This window comes from Oryzias latipes, chromosome 12 (assembly GCF_002234675.1).
Source record: "Oryzias latipes chromosome 12, ASM223467v1".
NCBI classification, from domain to species: Eukaryota; Metazoa; Chordata; class Actinopteri; order Beloniformes; family Adrianichthyidae; genus Oryzias; species Oryzias latipes.
Window position 1 is genome coordinate 26661539 of NC_019870.2, and position 20062 is coordinate 26681600.

General features: G+C 43.1%; 1 protein-coding gene across 2 annotated transcripts in view; it reads left to right on the top strand.

Annotated features, from left to right (window-relative positions):
• Nucleotides 1-848: 848 nt before the first annotated feature.
• The window catches only part of LOC101168883 (niban-like protein 1), a 38235-nt gene continuing 19021 nt past the window's right edge, over nucleotides 849-20062 (top strand). The window contains exons 1-4 of one of the 2 annotated variants that reach the window (XM_004075107.4): nucleotides 849-1478; nucleotides 8532-8662; nucleotides 12750-12878; nucleotides 19040-19145. In XM_004075107.4, coding sequence (XP_004075155.2) covers nucleotides 1190-1478; nucleotides 8532-8662; nucleotides 12750-12878; nucleotides 19040-19145 — 655 coding nt within the window. In that variant the 5' untranslated portion in view covers nucleotides 849-1189. Of the gene's footprint in view, nucleotides 1479-6589; nucleotides 6963-8531; nucleotides 8663-12749; nucleotides 12879-19039; nucleotides 19146-20062 lie in introns of those variants that run through there. The other variant, XM_020707875.2, reaches the window with a different exon arrangement.

Sequence of the window (20062 nt, forward strand, 5' to 3'; positions counted from 1 at the left end):
ATAACGTACGCATTTTCAGAACTATTGTGGACTTTGACTAAATATGATCCATATTTCTATATGATAAAGTCCTAAAAATAAACAAAGGTAATTTCTGATCAAATCTCTCATGTAGTCGGACAACAAGGTCATGATTATTCAGTACAGAATGTTTGGTGACTGTATCTTCAGTATTTCAGAGCTATTAAACATTTTTGACTAAATATGATCCATATTTATATATGAAAACTTCCTAAAAAGAAAAACAATGTGAATTTCTGACCAAATCTCTCATGTAGTCAGACACAAAGGCCACGATTAGTCAGGACAGAAAGTGCGGTGACTGTAGCTTCAGTATCTGCAGAGCTATTGATCACTTTAATTATGATTCCTATCTCTATTAAAATGTGAAAAATTTATGCAATAAAATATAATAGATGGACTTTCTGACTAAATATGTATTGTAGCATGAATATGCTGACAGTTCTTCATTACCAGTTCATATAAATGTAGACATTTATTCGCTTTTTAAAAGATTATTGCTTTTTACAGAATGGTGTTTTACAGAGGTTGCACTTTGTTGACGGTCCCTTGGCAGCCGGCTCGATGCATGTCTGCATTCACAACTCCAAGAGAACAATTTTGATCAAAAGGCAAAAAAAACAAACAAAAAAAGATGTTTTTTCTTTTGAAATGCGTTTGTATTTCACTCTCTGGGTTACTTAATACAAAAGGATTGAGATAGTTGCTGTCAAATTATTTGAACGTTCATCAGAAGAATTATTCAGGCCTGAAGTCCGAATCTGTGAATTATATCTTTCTATCTTCACTGAACTACATTTCCCTGAGGATGTCACAGAAGCTGCTCTTTGCAACAAATCTCAGTTTTGTTCACTGGAATGCGATCTGCCTGAAAGACTTGTTTGAAACAAAACTTCCACGCGGAGGCGGCATAGAACCATGATAGACGTTAGGAACTTAAGGTGGACATTTCTGTCTTCCAAATCTCTTTAACTTTAAGCTATCGTCTTCTAAACAGATCCAAAAGCTTTTAAATAAGTCCTAACAAGCTCCTAAACTCTTCATTTAATTTCCAGAAAGCTCCAAAAGATCCGCGGACTCCCGCAGCGCCTCCAGCCGCTCCAGACGCGGACCCCTGGCTCCTCCAGGACACACCCATGCGGGCCCAACCGAACACGTTGGACCAGTGATGACTCCGAAGGGGGTGTGTCCTCCTGTAAAAGAAGTCAGTGTTGCCCCGCTGCCAGTCCTCCTCCTCCTCCTTGCCCTCCCTCCTCCTGCGCGCCCTAGAGAAAATTGGGGAGCCGACACGCAGTCGAAGTCGCGCGCGCCTCTAAGAGAAAGAGGAAAAGATTTTCCACAAAAAGAAGCTCGACTGCAAGTCGGATACGTTCTTAAGGATCTTAAAGCCTCTCCTGAAACCATGGGGGACGTGGTTTCCTCTCACCTGGACGAGGCCAGGCGGGGGATGATAACAGGTGAGGTGGAACCTGAAGTCTTGTCTGAGACCTGAACTCTGCTTTGACGGCCATGTGTGCGCGCTCTGGGGCTGCGCGCCGCCAAGGAAGTCCGGGTGTCAGATTGCTCCAGCAGCGTCACGGAGCGTCTGCGGAATAATAGCACGCACGGCACTGAGGCTGCTGCACATGAGCCTGTAATTACTGGTTTCAACAGTTTGATAGTGGGTGCAGAGATCAGACCTGGTTTTCCTTTTTTCCTGCGCGCAGGGTTAACCAAACCACCTTTGTTAGAAAGTCCAACCTGAGTTTGATTATAGTGGAGCTTCAGCAATGCTGGCGCATCTTTACCCCCATGAGCTCTACACTTCTGCTTCTGCATCAAAAGACTATGAAAGCCATAAACAAAGTTTTTTTTTGGTTTGGCTGAAACGTGCAAAGCTTTGTTTGGTTACAAAGGATGACTGTTATCAGGAAAGAAGCACCTGTCAAACTAGTGAGCTGTCAAGCTGTTAAGCATGGGAGTGGTACTGTCATGCTTTGTTTGTCCTCCAGCTGATGGGAGATCAAACATTTCAGTTTCACTGCTGACAGGCCGACTATGTTCAGTCAAGAGCCGGATGACTCTTAGAAAATGAAAAGTGAACAAGGACAGTTAATCTGCCCAAATAAAATGTTATTTTGTTTAAACCAGGTGTTTTCATGACTGACCAAAATGATGTATGTCATCATCTGCAGGGGTTTGGACACATCTATGTGTGATACTTATTGACTGTATATAAGAACTGGACTGTATGGCCGGATTTAAGCTCAGTGAAGCGTAAATCATTGTGTCTTAAATTGAGTTTATTGGGTAAATTTGATCATAAATTAAACAAATATTTACTAGTAAGATTTAAAGTTTTTGCAGAGTGCAACAGAACAACAAAGACGTGAGACTCTTCTTCAGTGACTTTTGTCTCTTTAATGTCCCACTCCGATCATCTTTTGATCTATTTTCAGTACATTCCCTGTGCTCCTTTTATTATAATTTAGACAAAATCCAAAAACCCATGTTTCTTTCTAGGACATAGTTGCTGCAGAGTGGCAGGAGTTCATTCGAAATTCACTTCTGAGTTGGAACAGAGTCGGCCCACCCCCACTTCCTGTCAACCCCTCCAACCTTCAACCTGACATTAGCAGTGCAACAAAAATGGTGATCAATATCAGATCTATCCAGCCGTACAGTTTAGATCCAGATTCCAGCCTGACCAGGAAAACAAAGACGTTCATGCATCTATTTGTCTGCAGGTGGATGCATCAGAATAGAGCAGAGCTTGCCGACTGTAGCAGCTGCATCAAAGCTACAAGCTTTTTTAAACAACATTTTTTCATCTGCTCCTGATTCACAACGATTTGGATAAAGAAATACTCAGAAATGCAGTTTTGAGCTTAATTTTCTTCACACATGTCCTCTTTTATCAGAAAGATGTCACGAGAACATGTCAATAGCACCAATTTCATCAGAAGGGCTCCTTAAAATCAGATTTTCTCAAACTTTTTCGGTAAGTTAAACCCTAAAGCAGAATAGTTTTGTTTTCTGAGAAATGACCTGAAGCCATTTGGCTGCTTCTGACTGAGAAACCCAAGAGGAGGCCGCAGAGGGATAGGATAATGAGCGCTGCTGCAGAGGTGAAGCAGGTAGAAACATGTCACATCACAAACTGCCCCCCCCCCCCCCCATGCCTCTGTGTTGTGACTCTGTTAATCTGCTAGGTTTGCATGTGTGAACCGATGGTTAAACAAACAGCATTCCCTTCACTCCTCTGAGCCTGGAGTCTGTTTGGATTCTGTAACTCCCATCAAGAGGATTTCTCTGCTCCTGCTGCCTCTTCACATTCCTGAGAAACTCCTTCCCTCTGAGCCACGCAGCTGCCGCACATGCACACTCACATGCACGCTCACATGCACACTCACATGCACGCTCACATGCACACTCACATGCACACTCACATGCACATTCACATGCATTCATAGCTGTGACCACAAAATGTAATCCACCCTCGTCGTCGCTTTGTACTTAGCACTCCTGCACAAGCCTAATCAGTCTTCGGCCTGATCATTGTTTTTTGATGTGTTGGCAAACTCATACCAACACAATAAAGTTTGAGGTGTGTCGTTCCACTGCTGCAGATAATCTCCACACGCTGCAGCAGCAGAGATAAGGAAAAAAGCGGTTACCTGACATGCAAATCCGTTCCACCAAATGGTCACATTTAGTCATCAGCTGGTGTGTAAACTGAGAGCATGTGCGCACTGGAATCAGTGGACAGACGCAGGGCTGAAGAAGGGGAGCAGGGATGGATGTCTGTTCAGCTACAGTTACCATGAGCCTGTGTGTTTGTGCTGAGCTCTGGTGAGGCATGAAATAATTCCCCTTTCTTGAGAAATGCAGACAAACCAGTTCAATTTCGAAGTTCCACGTGTGGACCAGTTTTTCTGCATCCCGGTACTGAATGCTTCTCATCATTCACTGCAGTACAAGAAAATGTAAAAGTCAGCAAGTGAAAGGACGTTGACTGATCAAAAATGACCTGCGGTTCCTGCAGCATCTGTGGGAACTCTGCAAAGACATTCAGGGAACCTCAAATTATAATATTCTTCCATGCAGTTTGGGCTTAAATGCTAACTGGACTAAAGAAAAATAATAAAAAAAAACATTCTTACTTATTTAATTATAAGAAAAGACTGTTTTTGCCTTAAAACAGGCTTTTGAAGACCAAAGTTGCCTCTCTGTGGAGGACATGTGTAAATATTTTCAAGAAATATGTTGAACAAAGGGCGCAGTGGTTAACACTCTTGCCTAACAGCAAGAAGGTCCCCAGTTCAAGTCCTGGCTGGGGGACCTGAAACAGAACCACCATCTCTGTGTGGACTTTGCATGTTCTCCCCGTGCATGCATAGGTTTTCTTTCGAGACTCCTCCCACTGTCCAAAAACACACTTCATAGGTTAGTTGGTTACTAAATTGTCCCAAAGGTGTGAATGCGAGTGTGATTGTGGCCCTTCATCAGACTGGCGACCTGTCCGGGGTGTCCCCTGCCTTTTGCTCACGAGTGGCCGGGATAGACCCCTGCAGCCCCGTGACCCCGAAAGGGACAAAACCGGTTTAGAAGATGAATGTTGAACAAAGAGACATGAATCATTAAAGAAAATAGCGTAAATGGTTACTTTGTTCTGACTCCTCCCAACAATTATAGAACAGAATAAAGTCTTAGTTAATCTTAAGCAGGGAAATTGAACTTTTCAGTGGCTTACAACAATAAAAATCAAAGAAACTAGCAGATAATTACCCGGTGATAAGGAGTAAAGAAAATATAGACAGCAAAATGTAGTTGTCTGTTTGTTGACATAATTTTAGTTCTCTCTTCATTAATCCTTTATGCTTCCTGATGGCAGCAAACACACAAGTGAGGAAAAACCAGATTGACCGTCAACAAACCCCAAAACAGACTACAGACGGTTTCACAGAACATCAAACTAAAGCTACTGCACCCAAAGTAACTGGAGCTAAGAATTAAGGCTAAAAGTCTGGACCCACTTTGTCTTCCGGATCTGAGTCTGAAATCCAGAACACAGATTTAAAGTCATGGCTGTCCAGATAAACTAGGGACGCCGCAATTCTTGGTTTAAAGCCAAACCACATGCTATGACATAGAACAGAATCGTGGAGGAAAGTCCATCTATACTATATATGCTGGCAAATGTTTTTGTTGACAGTGTCAAACATGTGTTGTGCTAACTTTAATGTCTCTCAAGGATGAGTGGCAAACAATTCAAGGAAGAAGTCGCTTTGACTCAAGTTCAAGACATTGTCGCCTGAGTGAATAAGAACCTTCACCGAAACAACAGTGGGCTGAACCGAAACCGAAAATTATAACATCCTTAGTATAGGCCAACTGCTTATTAACAATTACTTTTTAGCAAATGTAAGAAAAAAACACACAAAACCTATCAAAACAGTGACCCAAAAAGCAGGATTTAAGCCAAATTGTGGTGAAAGGGAATCGTTGGATCCTCAATACTTACACATATTAAACTTCATAAATGATCTGAGACAGATCACTGCATATTAGGGGTGTAATGATTCAATTTACCAACAATTCGATTCATATCCTAATTTGTGGTTGACGACATGATTCATAGTCAGTATTGGTTTATTTAATTCTCTGACCTAAAATGGATCCAGATCATCTTCATCCAAACTTCCAGCAGTGAGACTCAGACAGAAATTCCTGCTACTGAACAGTGAAGTTTTCCAGATTCCTTGGATTTCTTCCAGATCATCAAGTGTAAATGAAATATGTGTCCAAACAAACATGTAAACAAGACTGAATGCAAATCCATTCACATTTTAGTTTCCTAAAGTTCAGCCCAGTGTTTTTTTTCCACATCCAAAGAATCCAAAGGGAACATTCTTAGAACATTCTAGCACACTGGATGGTCACATGACTTTGTTAAATTCAAAGTGTTTCCACACGTTGGACTGAAATGATGGACTGATCCGTTTTTGCTGTCATCACATGCATGTTGTCTGATGCTGTTTTCACATAACAGTAAAATAAATCTACAGTGTCTCAATCCAAAAGGTATTTTCCAATATCGATATAATCTATTTATTTCATCCTGAAATCATTTTTAATTCATAGCTGACTTCAAACAGATCAGTCTGTTGGATTGTAGGAACATGAACTGATGATGTTGATTAATCGTTACCCCACTACTGTGTGGATTTCAGTATCCTCTGATCACACAGCTGAGCTCAGATTCTAGTCTGCACCTTTTCTGTGCAAAAACCTGAAGCTTCTTCTGACTAGAAAACCAGAGCAGCAGCAGCCCAGTGAAACTGTGGTCAGTGATGGGTGGTTGTGTGTGTGTGTGTGTGTGCGTGTGTGTGTGTGAGTGCGTGCGTGTGTGGCGGGGTGTCTGCAGCTGTTCCACACTAATGAAAACAAATGATTAGGGTGGCGAGAAAACACCAACTTGGTCATAAAGCAGGTGGTGGTTCTGAGCAAACTGACCCTGTCACTGCAGGGTGATGGGTAGGGGGGGTGGGCTATCCACCTCTTTGTGTTTGAAGTGAGGGAAACATTAACCACCACCTGTCGGTTAGGAATTCACTTTGTTAGATTTCTTTTTCAAAGCATATATTTACTTTAAGTTGGGGGAGATTTAGAGCCACGAATGAAAAAGAATCTAAAACCTGAACTTTAAAACGCATTAAAACAAACTTTTAATGGCTACATTTCTGAGCTTGCTTGCTGTATTTCATCCTCTGCCTGTCCTCTCTCATCCTGTGACGATACTTTAATAAGTCTGAGTGTCCCCCCGCCTCTGTCTCCTCCTGTCCTGTCAGCTCTTTTCCCTTCCTGCAGCCCGGCTCCCTCCTTCCTGGCCACTTCCTTCCATAAACAGATCACGGCCAGCGCCGTCTCTGGACTCCAGCCAAGAGGCTGGTTGGCCTGAGGTAGGGCTCTTTCTCCAGGGCAGAAGTCTGGGAAATCTTGCTTTCCCTGAGAATTCCTTCGGGTGCCAAACTGCAGCTTTGAGAGTGTGTGCAACTCCGGAAAAAACTGTTGGAATGTTTATTTGAACCCAATAAGAAATCACTGTAAGATCTTCAAATCTCCAAATTCAATATTTCCTTCACGACAGAACACAGTTGTGGACCATGTTCAAAAATGGCTTCCTGTCTAAAGACAGAGCTTTAATTGCATCTGCATCTTCAGTCATCTTTAGTCTTTACTTTTATGTTGAAGAACATTGTTTTTTAAGTATTCCTTTCAACCTTTTAGTCCACTATGATGAAAAGGTTTTTTTAAAAATGTTCTTGTGATTTTTATTCTGATGATGGAGGAGATCATAAAGAAAAGTAATATAACATTTGCATTTCTAAATAGTTATTTATTCAAATTGTTGTGAATCAGGAGCAGACGAAAAAATGCAACTTGAAAAAGATTGTATTTGTTACATGGATGATACACAAGTCCTCTGCTTGGATTCGGACGCATCCACAAACAGATCCATGGACATCTCTGTTTTCCTGGTCTGAGCTGTAATCTGAATCTAAACTGGACGGCTGGATGGCTCAGATATTGTCGTTGTTTCTGTTACACCGGTGATGTACCCCAGGGGTGTGAGGGGCTGTAAGCTAGTGGCAAGGCTTGTAAACAGACAGCTATTAGCAACAGCTAATAAACTTGTGCCACTGTCACAGAAACCATGTCCTTGAAAACTACATCTGAATATTTACTAATGCATTTTACTAACACAAGACAGTAGTTTAGAAAGGTTTTATATTAGGGTTTTATTGATGCAATCGTAAATGTATATCTACCACATACATTTCTTGCAAAGTTTAAGAGGATCAATTAAATTAGACTTTGATACATAACACCAGTGTAATGATTAGCCAGGACTCCAATGCTAGTCGATTTAAATACTTGAACTGCTGCTCAGTCATTTATATCTCTGAGTTTTACCACCAAAACCAACAGATAAAACCACCAGTTTTACCTGTTGAGTCATTATAGAAAAGGCTCATGAGCTTTGATAAGACAAGCGAGGCATCATGGTCGTTAAATGCTTTATTACAGTCATTTTCATTAACAGCAGATAGCAAAGTTTAAAGTAAGGCACAGAGCAATGAACTGCTACCTATTTTCATCTAGTTAAACATTGGTGGTTACTTTGAAAAAGCATAGATAATGACTCGTTAAGTGTGCCCCATATGTGGTAACTATCAAAGTTAAGTAAGTGTTCAATGTTGTACTGCTCAATTCTGGTTTCTACTTGCTGAACAAATGAAAGAAATTCAGAAACCTTAACCTCATATGTCACTATTCACAACGTACCATTTAATGCAGGATTTCACTTTAACTTGCATCACCTTTAAAGAATATTTTTTATGTAATTTGAAATAAACTCAGGCATGATGGGGTTAACGTTGATCTGAATCTCTTCAGGGCAGGGGGTTTCTTGTGTTAAGCTCAGACCTCTCCTGATCCCTCATATGTGTGTGTGTTTCATTCTCCAGCTCAGACTCGAGATGTGATGAAACAGTTTGGAAAATTGTACGAGCAGCAGTACGCCGTCGCCCTCTTCAACAGTGTTCGCTTTGAGATCGAAGGAGGCGGAGGAACGCAGTCACAGCTGCTCCACAGAAAAGTGAGTACAGTGTTTGACTCTCTCCGTTTACCATTTTAAAAAACCTGCAGTTTACTGAATGGATAGAAACATTTGCACCCAGCAGGTTTAAATCCTGGTCTGGTCATGTTCTGCTCATTGACTGTATACAAGAACTGGACCGAGTGAGTGTCATGCCACCCGTAGAAAATGGTTTACTTCGGGTTCCAACCAATTGAAGTCAATTCAGTTGTCATTTTTCCACGGTACGGATGCCGCCATGTTGGAACCAGAAATCGCCAGTAAGCAATGACAGGTCCGATCGGTCTGAGGTTCTGTGGCAACCACTCTCTCCAATTAAGAGCGGGTTTGGGAGAATCAATCAAACATTTTGAACATTCACCATTAGACCATCTATTTTTATTCAGGCAACTGATTGGTCAGTTTATAATAAAAATTACTTAAACTACAGAAAAAATATCACACAAAAAATTAGGATTATCCTGAACATGTTAAAAAAAGCAAGAAGTTCTGCTGACCAATAGAATGACTGAGTAATAGATGTTTATTTCTCTATATATGGTTGGATGGTTCTCAAAGCCAGCGAGTACTTCCTGTTTGGAACGCGGGGGGGGGGGGGGGTCCCTCAGTCCAGTTCGCATTGTACATGCTCAAATGTTTTCTGTGGCAGCAGAGGGTTTAGTATTCACGTTTACCAGGTGTGTTTGCAGGTTGTGGTACAGAAAACTGAGATCTAGAGTCAGGGCCATTGCAGACTTATGATTGGGAAAAGGAACTTAAAAAAAACCTCATGTTTTGCAAAAATACTGATAGTTTTCATTCGCAAAGTCATGAAGGAAATAGTACTTTAGTATTGTACTTTTAAAAAACTGGATTTAAACGTGATCAGACTTTTTACTTAATTTTTACTGTCATTATCTCGTTCAATAATGACAACAGTCTGTTTTAATTATGGAGATAAGAAACCAAACAAATATTTGACACCTAAATAGAATTAACATTTTATCCTTCATTCTTTTGCCTAAACTTCTAAAATTCCTGTGTTCCTCCTGTTTGCTCACTTTTACAGTGTTCAGTGTTTATGAAGGTTTTCGTTGATCCGGGTGTTGGTCAAACTGTGAAAAAACAATTTTTTGGAAAATCAAAATCTGTTTGCTAATATTTGGATTTCAATTTATGTTTGTTGTTACCCGTCAGACACAATGGCTGCTTTGTGCTTCTGAAGTTAGTCTTGAACAAAAAAACTTTCTATTGTAAAGTGTAACAAGCGATTTATGTTTAAAGCTTTTAAGAGTCTCTTTTCTGTCACTCACAGATCCCATCTGATAACATGGTTTAAAAAAAAAAAAGAATTGTAGCCATAATATAGTTCAATAGTACTATAAACAAAATACTGCCAAGTGGCCATACAATAGTACTTTTTGGTATTTCAAATTTCCTTTCAAAATTAAAACGAAAAAGGAAATGATTTATTTGATTTTCAATTTTAAAGCAGACATAAAAAAAGCATGAATTTTTCTCTGTTACATTTTGTTTGTCAGGAAAAAGATTGCAAGAAATTCAAACAAAAAACTCAATTTAATATCTCTAAACCCAGATGTTTTGGCTTGTAACCATGGTGACCAACCTGGGCCTGGGTAACTTAGTTCTCAGCACTTCCCATTGGTGTTTGGATGGATCATTACAATGGCTTTGAACCAACACTCAGACATGTTTTAACATATGACTAAATTATTGGCGTGCTCATCATTACTGTTGGTATGTTGCTGCAAATTGTAGAAGCAAGAACTTCTGGTTCAAGGTGATGAAAATACATTCAATTTTTGCAGTTTTTAAATTTTACCATTTCTTTATTTATATTAGAAAACGTAACTAAAAACCACTCATGTCCTCTCTTTAATAAAGACTGATATAACACAGTATGCAAATATGTATATATATATATTCTAATTTAAAAAAAAGTACTTTCCTTTGGTCGTCTTTTTTTTGTGCTTATGTTAAGGAAACTTACAGTTCCAAATAATCCGTGGACTGAAATACCAATAGTAATGTTTAAACACCAGCCCTAGACAGCGTGGTAAATACAATACAGACCAAAAGTCTGGACACACATTCCCATTCATTTGAGTGAGAAGGTGTGTCCAAACTTTTGGTCTGTACTGTACATATTAGAAATGTGAGTAAAGATTTATGTGTGATACAGAAAAATGTGCATGAAAGAAGTCCACAATCTTTGGCGGTTAGGCTCTGGGCCGATGGCGTCATGCGTGCTTGGAATGAACTAGGAACATGGATATATAAACCCTGGAGTCAAGGTTAGAGGACAGACTATTCCAAAGCATTGCTCCAGGTGGAGAACGTGGTGGTAGAAGGCAAGCGAACCGTCTAGAATGCAGAGAGATTGGCTGAGAAGAAGGGCGGGCTGTTTAGCTACTAATTCAACATGAAGGCCTATAGCTCATGTCACACAGTTGCACTTTATCCACAGATGAAATTTTGGTCTTTCGCGATACATGATTCGTTAGTGTTTCTTGCGCTTGTCAGTCGTTAATGTGCGCAGATGTTCATCGAGAGTTTAGTTCGACGGGTCTTTACTTGAATTTGTTTTTTTTCTGTTATAAAATCTTTGGTAGGTTGAGACCGATGCAGTTCATGCATAGTTTACATAGTTTATATGTAATTATTACGTGAATCATTTGCAGTAATGCGTGATTTTTGTGAGATGCAAATCATTCCACGCATGTCTACGTATGTCTAACAGACTTTTCACGCATGCACCACCGATGTATAATTTTCATATTGCGTATTCAGCGCACATATCACGTCAAATTATGTAACTGACGAACAAATCACTAATAAGTTGCATATACACGCCGCAATGATCACACACAGTTCATGCACGATTGGAGTATTGTGTGACGTAGCCGATCTTTCGCCCCCTCCAGCAGTCTATACAGAGTGTGGGGTCTCCTGCTCCCCCTGTCTGACTCGTCCGGGAAGGGGGTCAGGTCTTTCGTGGGACGGTGTCTGGGGAAGGCTGCCTGGCCCGTCTCACGGATCAAAACTGGTGTGGACCAGAGGAATCTGATTGTTAAATTAAAACAAAGCATCGCTGGGGCCTGCGGCGGGTGCTGACCATGGTGCTGACGCGATGCGATTTCTGCCCAGGGAATCATCTGAATGTCAAAGTGCCTTAATTGACAACAGCATGTAGAGTGACCAAACAAGCCAGTGTACCTGTAACTGAGGTAGATCTTCCTCATTTGGGCCGAAGCTTCACCAAATGCACCTTTGCTGAAAACGCTGTCACTCATTTGTGTTAAGGTGACGCTAAAATAAAGAAAATCTGGAAAAGCTGCGTTGCTACATCTTTCCAAGACTTTTCCTGACGCTCAAAGTGCCAGGACACAACAACAGTTGAGTGTGTGTGTGTGTGTGTGTGTGTGGTGGTGGTGGTGGTGGTGGGGGGGGGGGTTAACCACCTGATACACTGCCAATCAGGTGGATCTGCCACATATCAGTTCATCTATCCGCAAATGTATCTTCTCCTTTGATCTATTTGATATGTTGAATACGTTTTATGATGAATGACAATACCTTTGCGCTTTTGTTACTGTTTTTTGGTGTTTTTTTGTTTGTTTTTGAGGTTGTTTTGTCATTTTTAATTCTTTAGTCAATTGTGTATTTTCGCAGGCCGTCACGTTGGGGTTGACAATGCATTGTTTGGGTGGGGGGGGGGACGACATTGCACTCCGTGCCCATGCCTATATCCGGCCCTGCTGTGTCAGCACTGTGATGTTTGTCCTGTGCCTGTTTCTTTCCTTTAAAGGGGGGGTGTATTTTATCCCAGACAGGAAACCTGGAAACAGAGTGGGTGGTGTGTATCCTTGAGTCAACTCTCCTCTCTGACTCTGAATGTTTGGAAACTCCTCTTAAGATTTAAGCTTCTTGCACAACTCAGGGAAGTTTCTTCCTGAAACTTGTCATTCTCACACCCACATGTGTCATCTATTCTCCACATTTGTGCTGCTAAACAATCTCCCATTGTTGACTGAATCTTAGCCTCACATCCATGTTCAGGTTTTAAATGCGATTTCTCATCTTGCAGGACCCTCTGGCAGGCCACTGCATCTTCTCTGGGAGTCTCTATCAGTACTTGGAGGAGACTCGGAAATGGAGGGGCCGCTTTGTGTCTGTGACTAACAGCTACACTCTCAGCCTGTATGACAGCCAGGCGGTAAGTGAACGTTACGTGTGTCAGAAGAGCCACTGGTTAGCGTTAGCTCATTGAAGGACTGCTTTTCTACTGTTGACATTTTCACCAGGTGTGACATCATCAAATCATTTGAACTCTACTCAATTATCTGTACATTAAAGATTAGCCAATAAATGAAGAATATATATAAGCTTCATTTGGAAGTCACTTGGGAAAGAATTTGGGTTGAAAATCTTTTTTTTAAACAATGTTAGTGTGGCATGCTTGTAAATGTGCCGTTCCCCTGTTGCTCACACATTTTTCACTGGAATATTGGGAAAATGTAATACGTGAGTCCGTGGTTCAAGCTGAATGAGAGAGTAATTTTATTTGTTTCTTTTTATTTAACCTTTATTTACCCAGGAAATGTCCCATTGAGATTAAGAATCTATTTTTCAAGTGAGTCCTGGCTTAGAGAAAGCGATAAATTACATTTACAATAAAAATTAAACATTTAAAACATAAAATAAAATAAATAAAAAGAAGATATAACATATGATATGAAAATATTAGGAATGTGGGAGTGGTTTACAAAATAACCTATGCTGCCAAGGAAATCCTAAACTTTACTTTTGCCAATTCTTCTAACATAAACCTGTTTGTCACTCCCAGGTGATCAAAGCATAAACTGGTTGCTATGGAGCTAAAACCAACAGAAAAGCTGCTACTTTGAAAAAATTAAAAAAGTTAAAAGGAGGAAATGGAGGGGCAACGAGGCTGGCCCCTTTGGCTTTTGTTTTATTTCTTATTGGAATTGTAATTATTATTGAATCATTTTTGGAGACAGGTTTGAATTCAGAACAAGATGCTTAGTGCTCAAATGTGAGGTGTGCTGGCCTCATGCCCTCTGACCTCACTAAGGTCCACTACGGTGCAGATTCTGCTGTGGAGGAGCAGAAACATGAACTGCTTCACTGTGCTAAAAGCTCCAGAGCAGCATTTTACTTCTGTTTTTCCATCAGACGTGAAGTCACACAGACTGTGATAGCTGCAGACACTAGTAGTAGTAGTAGTAGTCTTTTTTATTTTGGACTAGTGAAACAAATGTAAAATAACAGAATAAGACAAGAACGAGACAAAACTTGCAAAAACAAGAAAAGGACAAGTAAATTATACAAAAAAAAAAAAAAAAAAAAAAATTATATAAACACCAGTCCAAAAGGGAGTGAGAAGAAGACACTGGCTGAGGGAACAGCTTTCAGACTGCTTCATGCTCCTTCAGAGTATAGTGCACTCTTAAGAAATTGGAGTCTTTGGTTGTGTCATGAAAATGTCTGTTTGTTGTTTTGTCTGGCAGTCTGATTTTCTCCTGAATGTCCTCCCCCTTCCTGAGTCCTCCTGTGTGAGTCACAGCTGCACTGAGTTAGTGATTATGCCTGTATTTAAGGTGTGGCTTGTTCTGTGTTTGGTGCCTGAGCGTCTTCGTACCTTCTCTAGTTTGGTCCTGTATTAAATCCTGCTCTAACTGAGGATTTGTGTCATGTCCTTCCTGCTTCTGGGTTTCTTCCCTGGCCACTCCGTTACATTACGCTCAGGCCATGTCAAACCCAGCAGAAGGACCACAATTGTGAGACTCACCACGGCCTGCCGCTGAGGAGATGTCTGTCCTTCCCTGTGATTTGAGTGACTGCGTTTCCAGCATTCAGCAGCTTCATGACCGGCTGTCACATTTGGAGCAGGCTCCCCATATTCAGTCTCCTTTTCCATCTCGGATGATCCGGTTGGGCTCACCAGAGCCTTTTGATGGGACAGCTGAGGACTGCCGGCCGTTCCTCACTTCCTGTCGCCTCCAGTTTGACTTCAACCCAAGTGAATTCCCCTCCGAGCAGAGCAAGGTGGCTTTCGCTCTGAGTTTTCTTACTGGACGAGCCAAGCGATGGGGGTTGGCAGAGTGGGACCGTGCAACTGACCTGTTTCGCACGTTTCAAGGTTTCTCTACCCAACTCCTCACGGTGTTCAACCCGACCACACCTCACCGAGCTGCCGCTTCTGAGCTCCTCCGTCTCCAGCAAGGAGCCGGCAGCGTCTCAGATTACGCTGTGGAGTTTCGGATTCTAGCTGCCAGCACCCGCTGGTCGGACGATGCGCTGGTGGATGTTTTCCTTCGGGGTCTCTCCAGCGCGCTCAAGGACGAGTTGGCAGCGAGGGAGGTTCCAGAGGACCTGGAGGAGCTGATCAACCTGGCTGTGCGCATTGATCGGAGGATAAGAGAGCGGGGCCTGGAGCAACGTAGCATTTCAGGCTCCTGTTCTCCGCATCGCCTGGGTGACTCGCCACTTCGTTACTGCTCTGGTGCTCCACATCAGGTGTTTACTTTTCCCCCCAAGCCTATACTGCTGAGGTCTGGTCGACTGACTCCGGCAGAGCGCCAGAGGCGTATAAGGGAGCAGCTGTGTCTGTATTGCGGGGCTCCCGGACACTTCCTGCAAAGCTGTTCGAAGAACTCCAGAGAAAAGGCAGAACTGGTGAGCTGTATCTCCTCTTTTTCACCACCTTCAAGGCCACATACCAAGGTTTTGGTTGAACACGCTGGAGTACAGGAGGATTTTGAGACATTAATTGACTCCGGTTCTGATGGAGACTTAATTTCTCAGGAGGTGGTGAGAACACTCATGATTCCTGTTGAGACTTTATCTCCAGCCTTGGAAATTCATGCATTGAATGGTTCAGTCATTCACAGGGTCACTTCACGCACTGTGAACATTAAAGTGTCTGTGTCTGGAAACCACACTGAACTTATGAGGTTCTATGTTGTAGAGAACTTAAAACCCACTGTTATTTTAGGTTTTCCCTGGTTATGCAAACATGCCCCTCATATTGACTGGTCTTCTGGGCGGGTATTGTCGTGGAGTTCTTTTTGTTTGTTGAACTGTCTTTCTGCTGCTACTGTGCGTTCTTCTGTTAGTAGTCAACATGCTCCTGATCCACCAGATCTTAGTATTATACCCTCTGTATATCATGACCTGAATGCAGTATTCTGTAAAGTCCGAGCTAAGTCTTTGCCTCCCCATCGTCCATACGATTGTTCTATCGACCTTCTACCAGGAACACATCCACCTAAAGGACACATCTATCCTCTGTCTCCACCTGAACGGAGGGCTATGGAGGAGTATCTGCAGGAGAGTTTGCAGGCTGGAATCATTCGACCCTCCTCCTCTCCAGCTGGAGCCGGGTTCTTCTTTGTGGCCAAGCGAGATGGAGGCCTGCGGCCTTGCATCGACTACAGGGGTTTAAATAGCATCACCACCCGGAACACTTATCCTCTCCCTCTTTTACAGACCGCGTTTGATCTGTTGAGTGGCTCCCAAGTCTTCACAAAACTGGACCTCAGAAATGCATACCATCTGGTTCGCATACGAGAGGGGGATGAGTGGAAAACAGCTTTTAACACTCCCAGTGGTCATTTCGAGTACCTAGTCATGCCTTTTGGACTCACCAACGCACCAGCAGTTTTTCAATGTTTGGTCAATGATGTTCTAAGAGACATGATCAACAAATTTGTGTTCATCTATCTTGATGATATTCTGATTTATTCTCCAGATCTTGAGACCCACGTGCAGCACGTCAGAGCCGTTCTCCAGCGCCTTCTCGAGAACCAGCTGTTCTGTAAAGCCGAGAAGTGCGAATTCCACACCAAGCAAACACGGTTCCTTGGTCATGTGGTTTCGCCAGGGAGTGTGCTGATGGACTGCACCAAGGTCAAAGCTGTTCTGGAGTGGCCTGTTCCCTCAGGTCGTAAACAGCTCCAGCGCTTCCTTGGGTTTTCCAATTTCTACAGGCGCTTTATCAGAGGCTTCAGTGGCGTTGCTGCACCCCTCCATAAACTCACATCTGCTAAGGTACGTTTTGTCTGGAACGAGGGGGCCAATAAAGCGTTTACCGAGCTTAAGAGACGTTTCTCTGCAGCCCCCATTCTGACTCAGCCTGATCCCTCTAAACAATTCATTGTGGAGGTGGATGCGTCTGAGTCTGGGGTGGGGGCTGTTTTATCTCAGAGGGCGTCCGATAATAAAGTCCATCCCTGTGCGTATTTCTCCTGCAAGCTCACTCCTGCAGAGAGAAACTACGATATTGGGAACAGAGAACTGCTGGCAGTAAAACTGGCTCTAGAGGAATGGCGTCATTGGTTGGAGGGGGCTGAGCAGCCGTTCTTGGTCTGGACTGACCATAAGAATTTGGAGTACATTCGGACTGCTAAACGTCTAAATCCTCGCCAGGCAAGGTGGGCCCTCTTTTTTGATAGGTTTAACTTCACGCTGTCCTATCGTCCTGGGAGCAAGAATACCAAGCCTGACGCTCTGTCACGCCAGTTCCAGCAGCAGGAGGAAGAGTCTGAGGCTCCAGCAGCGACCACAACTATTGTTCCTCCCCATCTTGTGTTAGGATCCACTCGTTGGTCTCTGGAACGCAGAGTGAAGGCTTCGGTTTCTGATCCAGCCACGATTCCAGCAGGATGTCCGGCTGGACGTTTGTTTGTTCCTTCCACTCTGCGCTCACTGGTTTTGAAGTGGGGTCACTCCTCTCGTCTGGCATGTCATCCTGGAGTGACCAGGACCAGTTTCCTAGTGGCGCAACGCTTTTGGTGGCCCACTATGTCCTCTGACATAAGGGCTTTTGTAGCTGCTTGTCCTGTGTGTGCCAGCGTCAAAACACCGAGGACTCCACCTGCTGGTTTGTTGCACCCTCTGCCTGTGCCTTCCAGACCTTGGTCCCATGTGGCTATGGACTTCATAACTGGTCTACCCAACTCTAGAGGTAAAACTGTTATACTCACCATCATTGACAGATTCTCTAAACTGGCACATGCTATACCCTTGCAGAAACTACCATCAGCCAAGGAACTAGCCGTAATCGTTTCCCAGCATGTGTTTCGGTTGCATGGACTTCCACTTAACATTACCTCTGATCGTGGTCCACAGTTCATAGCAGCGTTTTGGAAGGAGTTCTGCAATCTCCTGGGGATCAAGGTCAGCCTAAGCTCTGGATTCCACCCCCAGACCAATGGCCAGGTAGAGCGGTATAATCAAGACCTAGAGACGACCTTACGAGCTATGTGTCTCAAGAATCCCAGGACTTGGTCATCTCAGCTTCCCTGGGCTGAGTATTCCCACAACTCCCTGAGCAATTCCTCCGGGTACTCGCCTTTTCAAGCAGCCTACGGGTATCAACCACCTCTTTTCCCTCACCAGGAACAAGTAGCCTCTTCTTCGGGACCGGCTGCATTCGTGAGACGCTGTCGTCGTACTTGGAGCAAGTACCGACTCGAGCTTTTACGGAACCAGGAGAGGCTCGCGGTTGTCGCAAACCGTCGGAGGTCTGCTGCTCCAGCCTATAAGGTGGGAGACAAAGTGTGGCTTTCCTCAGCGGATGTTCCTTTGAAGGGAGGAACCAAGAAGCTGCTTCCCCGCTACATCGGGCCATACTCTATCACCCAAATAATAAATCCTGTGGCTGTTAGACTGGAATTGCCTCGCTCTCTGCGAATCCACCCAGTATTCCATGTCAGCAAGTTGAAGCCAGCTAGAGACTCGCCTCTTCAACCTGCTCCAGTGCCCCCTCCAGCTCCTCGTTTCGTGGGTGGTGGTCCAGTCTATGCGATCAAAGCCCTACTTGCTTCCAGGCGAGTGGGTCGGGGCATACAATACCTTGTCGACTGGGAGGGTTACGGTCCTGCGGATCGTCAATGGGTCCCGGATCGTCACGTCCTTGCCCGGGACCTTGTCGCCCGTTTCCATCGGGACCATCCTGACCAACCTCGACGTCCGTCTGGTAGCCGGACTTAGAGGGTGGGGTTATGTCATGAAAATGTCTGTTTGTTGTTTTGTCTGGCAGTCTGATTTTCTCCTGAATGTCCTCCCCCTTCCTGAGTCCTCCTGTGTGAGTCACAGCTGCACTGAGTTAGTGATTATGCCTGTATTTAAGGTGTGGCTTGTTCTGTGTTTGGTGCCTGAGCGTCTTCGTACCTTCTCTAGTTTGGTCCTGTATTAAATCCTGCTCTAACTGAGGATTTGTGTCATGTCCTTCCTGCTTCTGGGTTTCTTCCCTGGCCACTCCGTTACAGGTTGGTTAAAATATTGGATTTCAGCCGTCATCGGACATATTAAACCTTGTTTGATTCTGTCTCTTTGGGGATCGTTAAACAGGCTCACGACCGGGGTCTCCAGTCGAGGGTTACCATCAACTGTGCCGGGTACAGGGTCCTGTGTTCGATGGAGGAGTACATGGATGTGATCCACAACAGCCTCCCAGGTTGGACAGAAAGTGATTCATACAAGCTGAGAACATGAAAACCTGTGACAAAACATGCCAACATCAGTCAAAGTTGGTGTTAGTCGAGAATAATCAACTATGAACAAAGACAACGATTTTTGTCATTTATTGTCGTAGTTCATTTCCTGTTTCCAGGCTTGTCTCTATTTGTCTGCATGCTCTGCCATAATACAGCATCTCAAACAGCACAGAGTGGGAGCTTGGGTGGAGCTGTGCTGCCAAGTGAAATGCAAATAAAGCAGCTAACAGATTCAGATTACAAGTCAAATAAAGAACATTTAGAAGTTCATTGGCTGAAGCTAGAAAATAAACAGAACCTCAAACTGATCAGGATGTCAGCTGCAGTGGACGATGCAGGAAAACTATGTAGCCAATTCTTATTCTTAGTTCTTAATTCAATTCTTAGTGTTATGATTCAGTTTATAGTTTTTTAAACTTGTATATCTTCATTCCTCAACTGCTGGTCTACTTTTAATCTACCATTTCACATGTATACAGTCACGTACTTAATGCGTTTAAGTTTAAATATGCCGCAGTGACAATGACGCCTCAAAATCTGTTTTTCTTTTCGTCCAGCAACTCCACCACTAAAAGTATCTGCCACAGCAGATTAGGTGCGGGTCAGAGGACTCACAGGACAAGCTAATATTTTCTGCTTTTATTTCCATCTATATTTATTTCAGACAATAGTGCCTCCAAACGTGCTTGCAATCATTTTTTTTCATGTTATTTTTTTTTGTAATGCAAGTTATTCAATTTATAAACTGACCAGTCAGATGCCTTAATAACAGTAGGTGGTCTCACGTTTGACATTGGAAACGTTTGATTGACAGATTTCTTGTAGCCCGCTTTCAAGTGGGCGGGGCCTTCAAGCAATCTCACTTGCGATTAAGGCT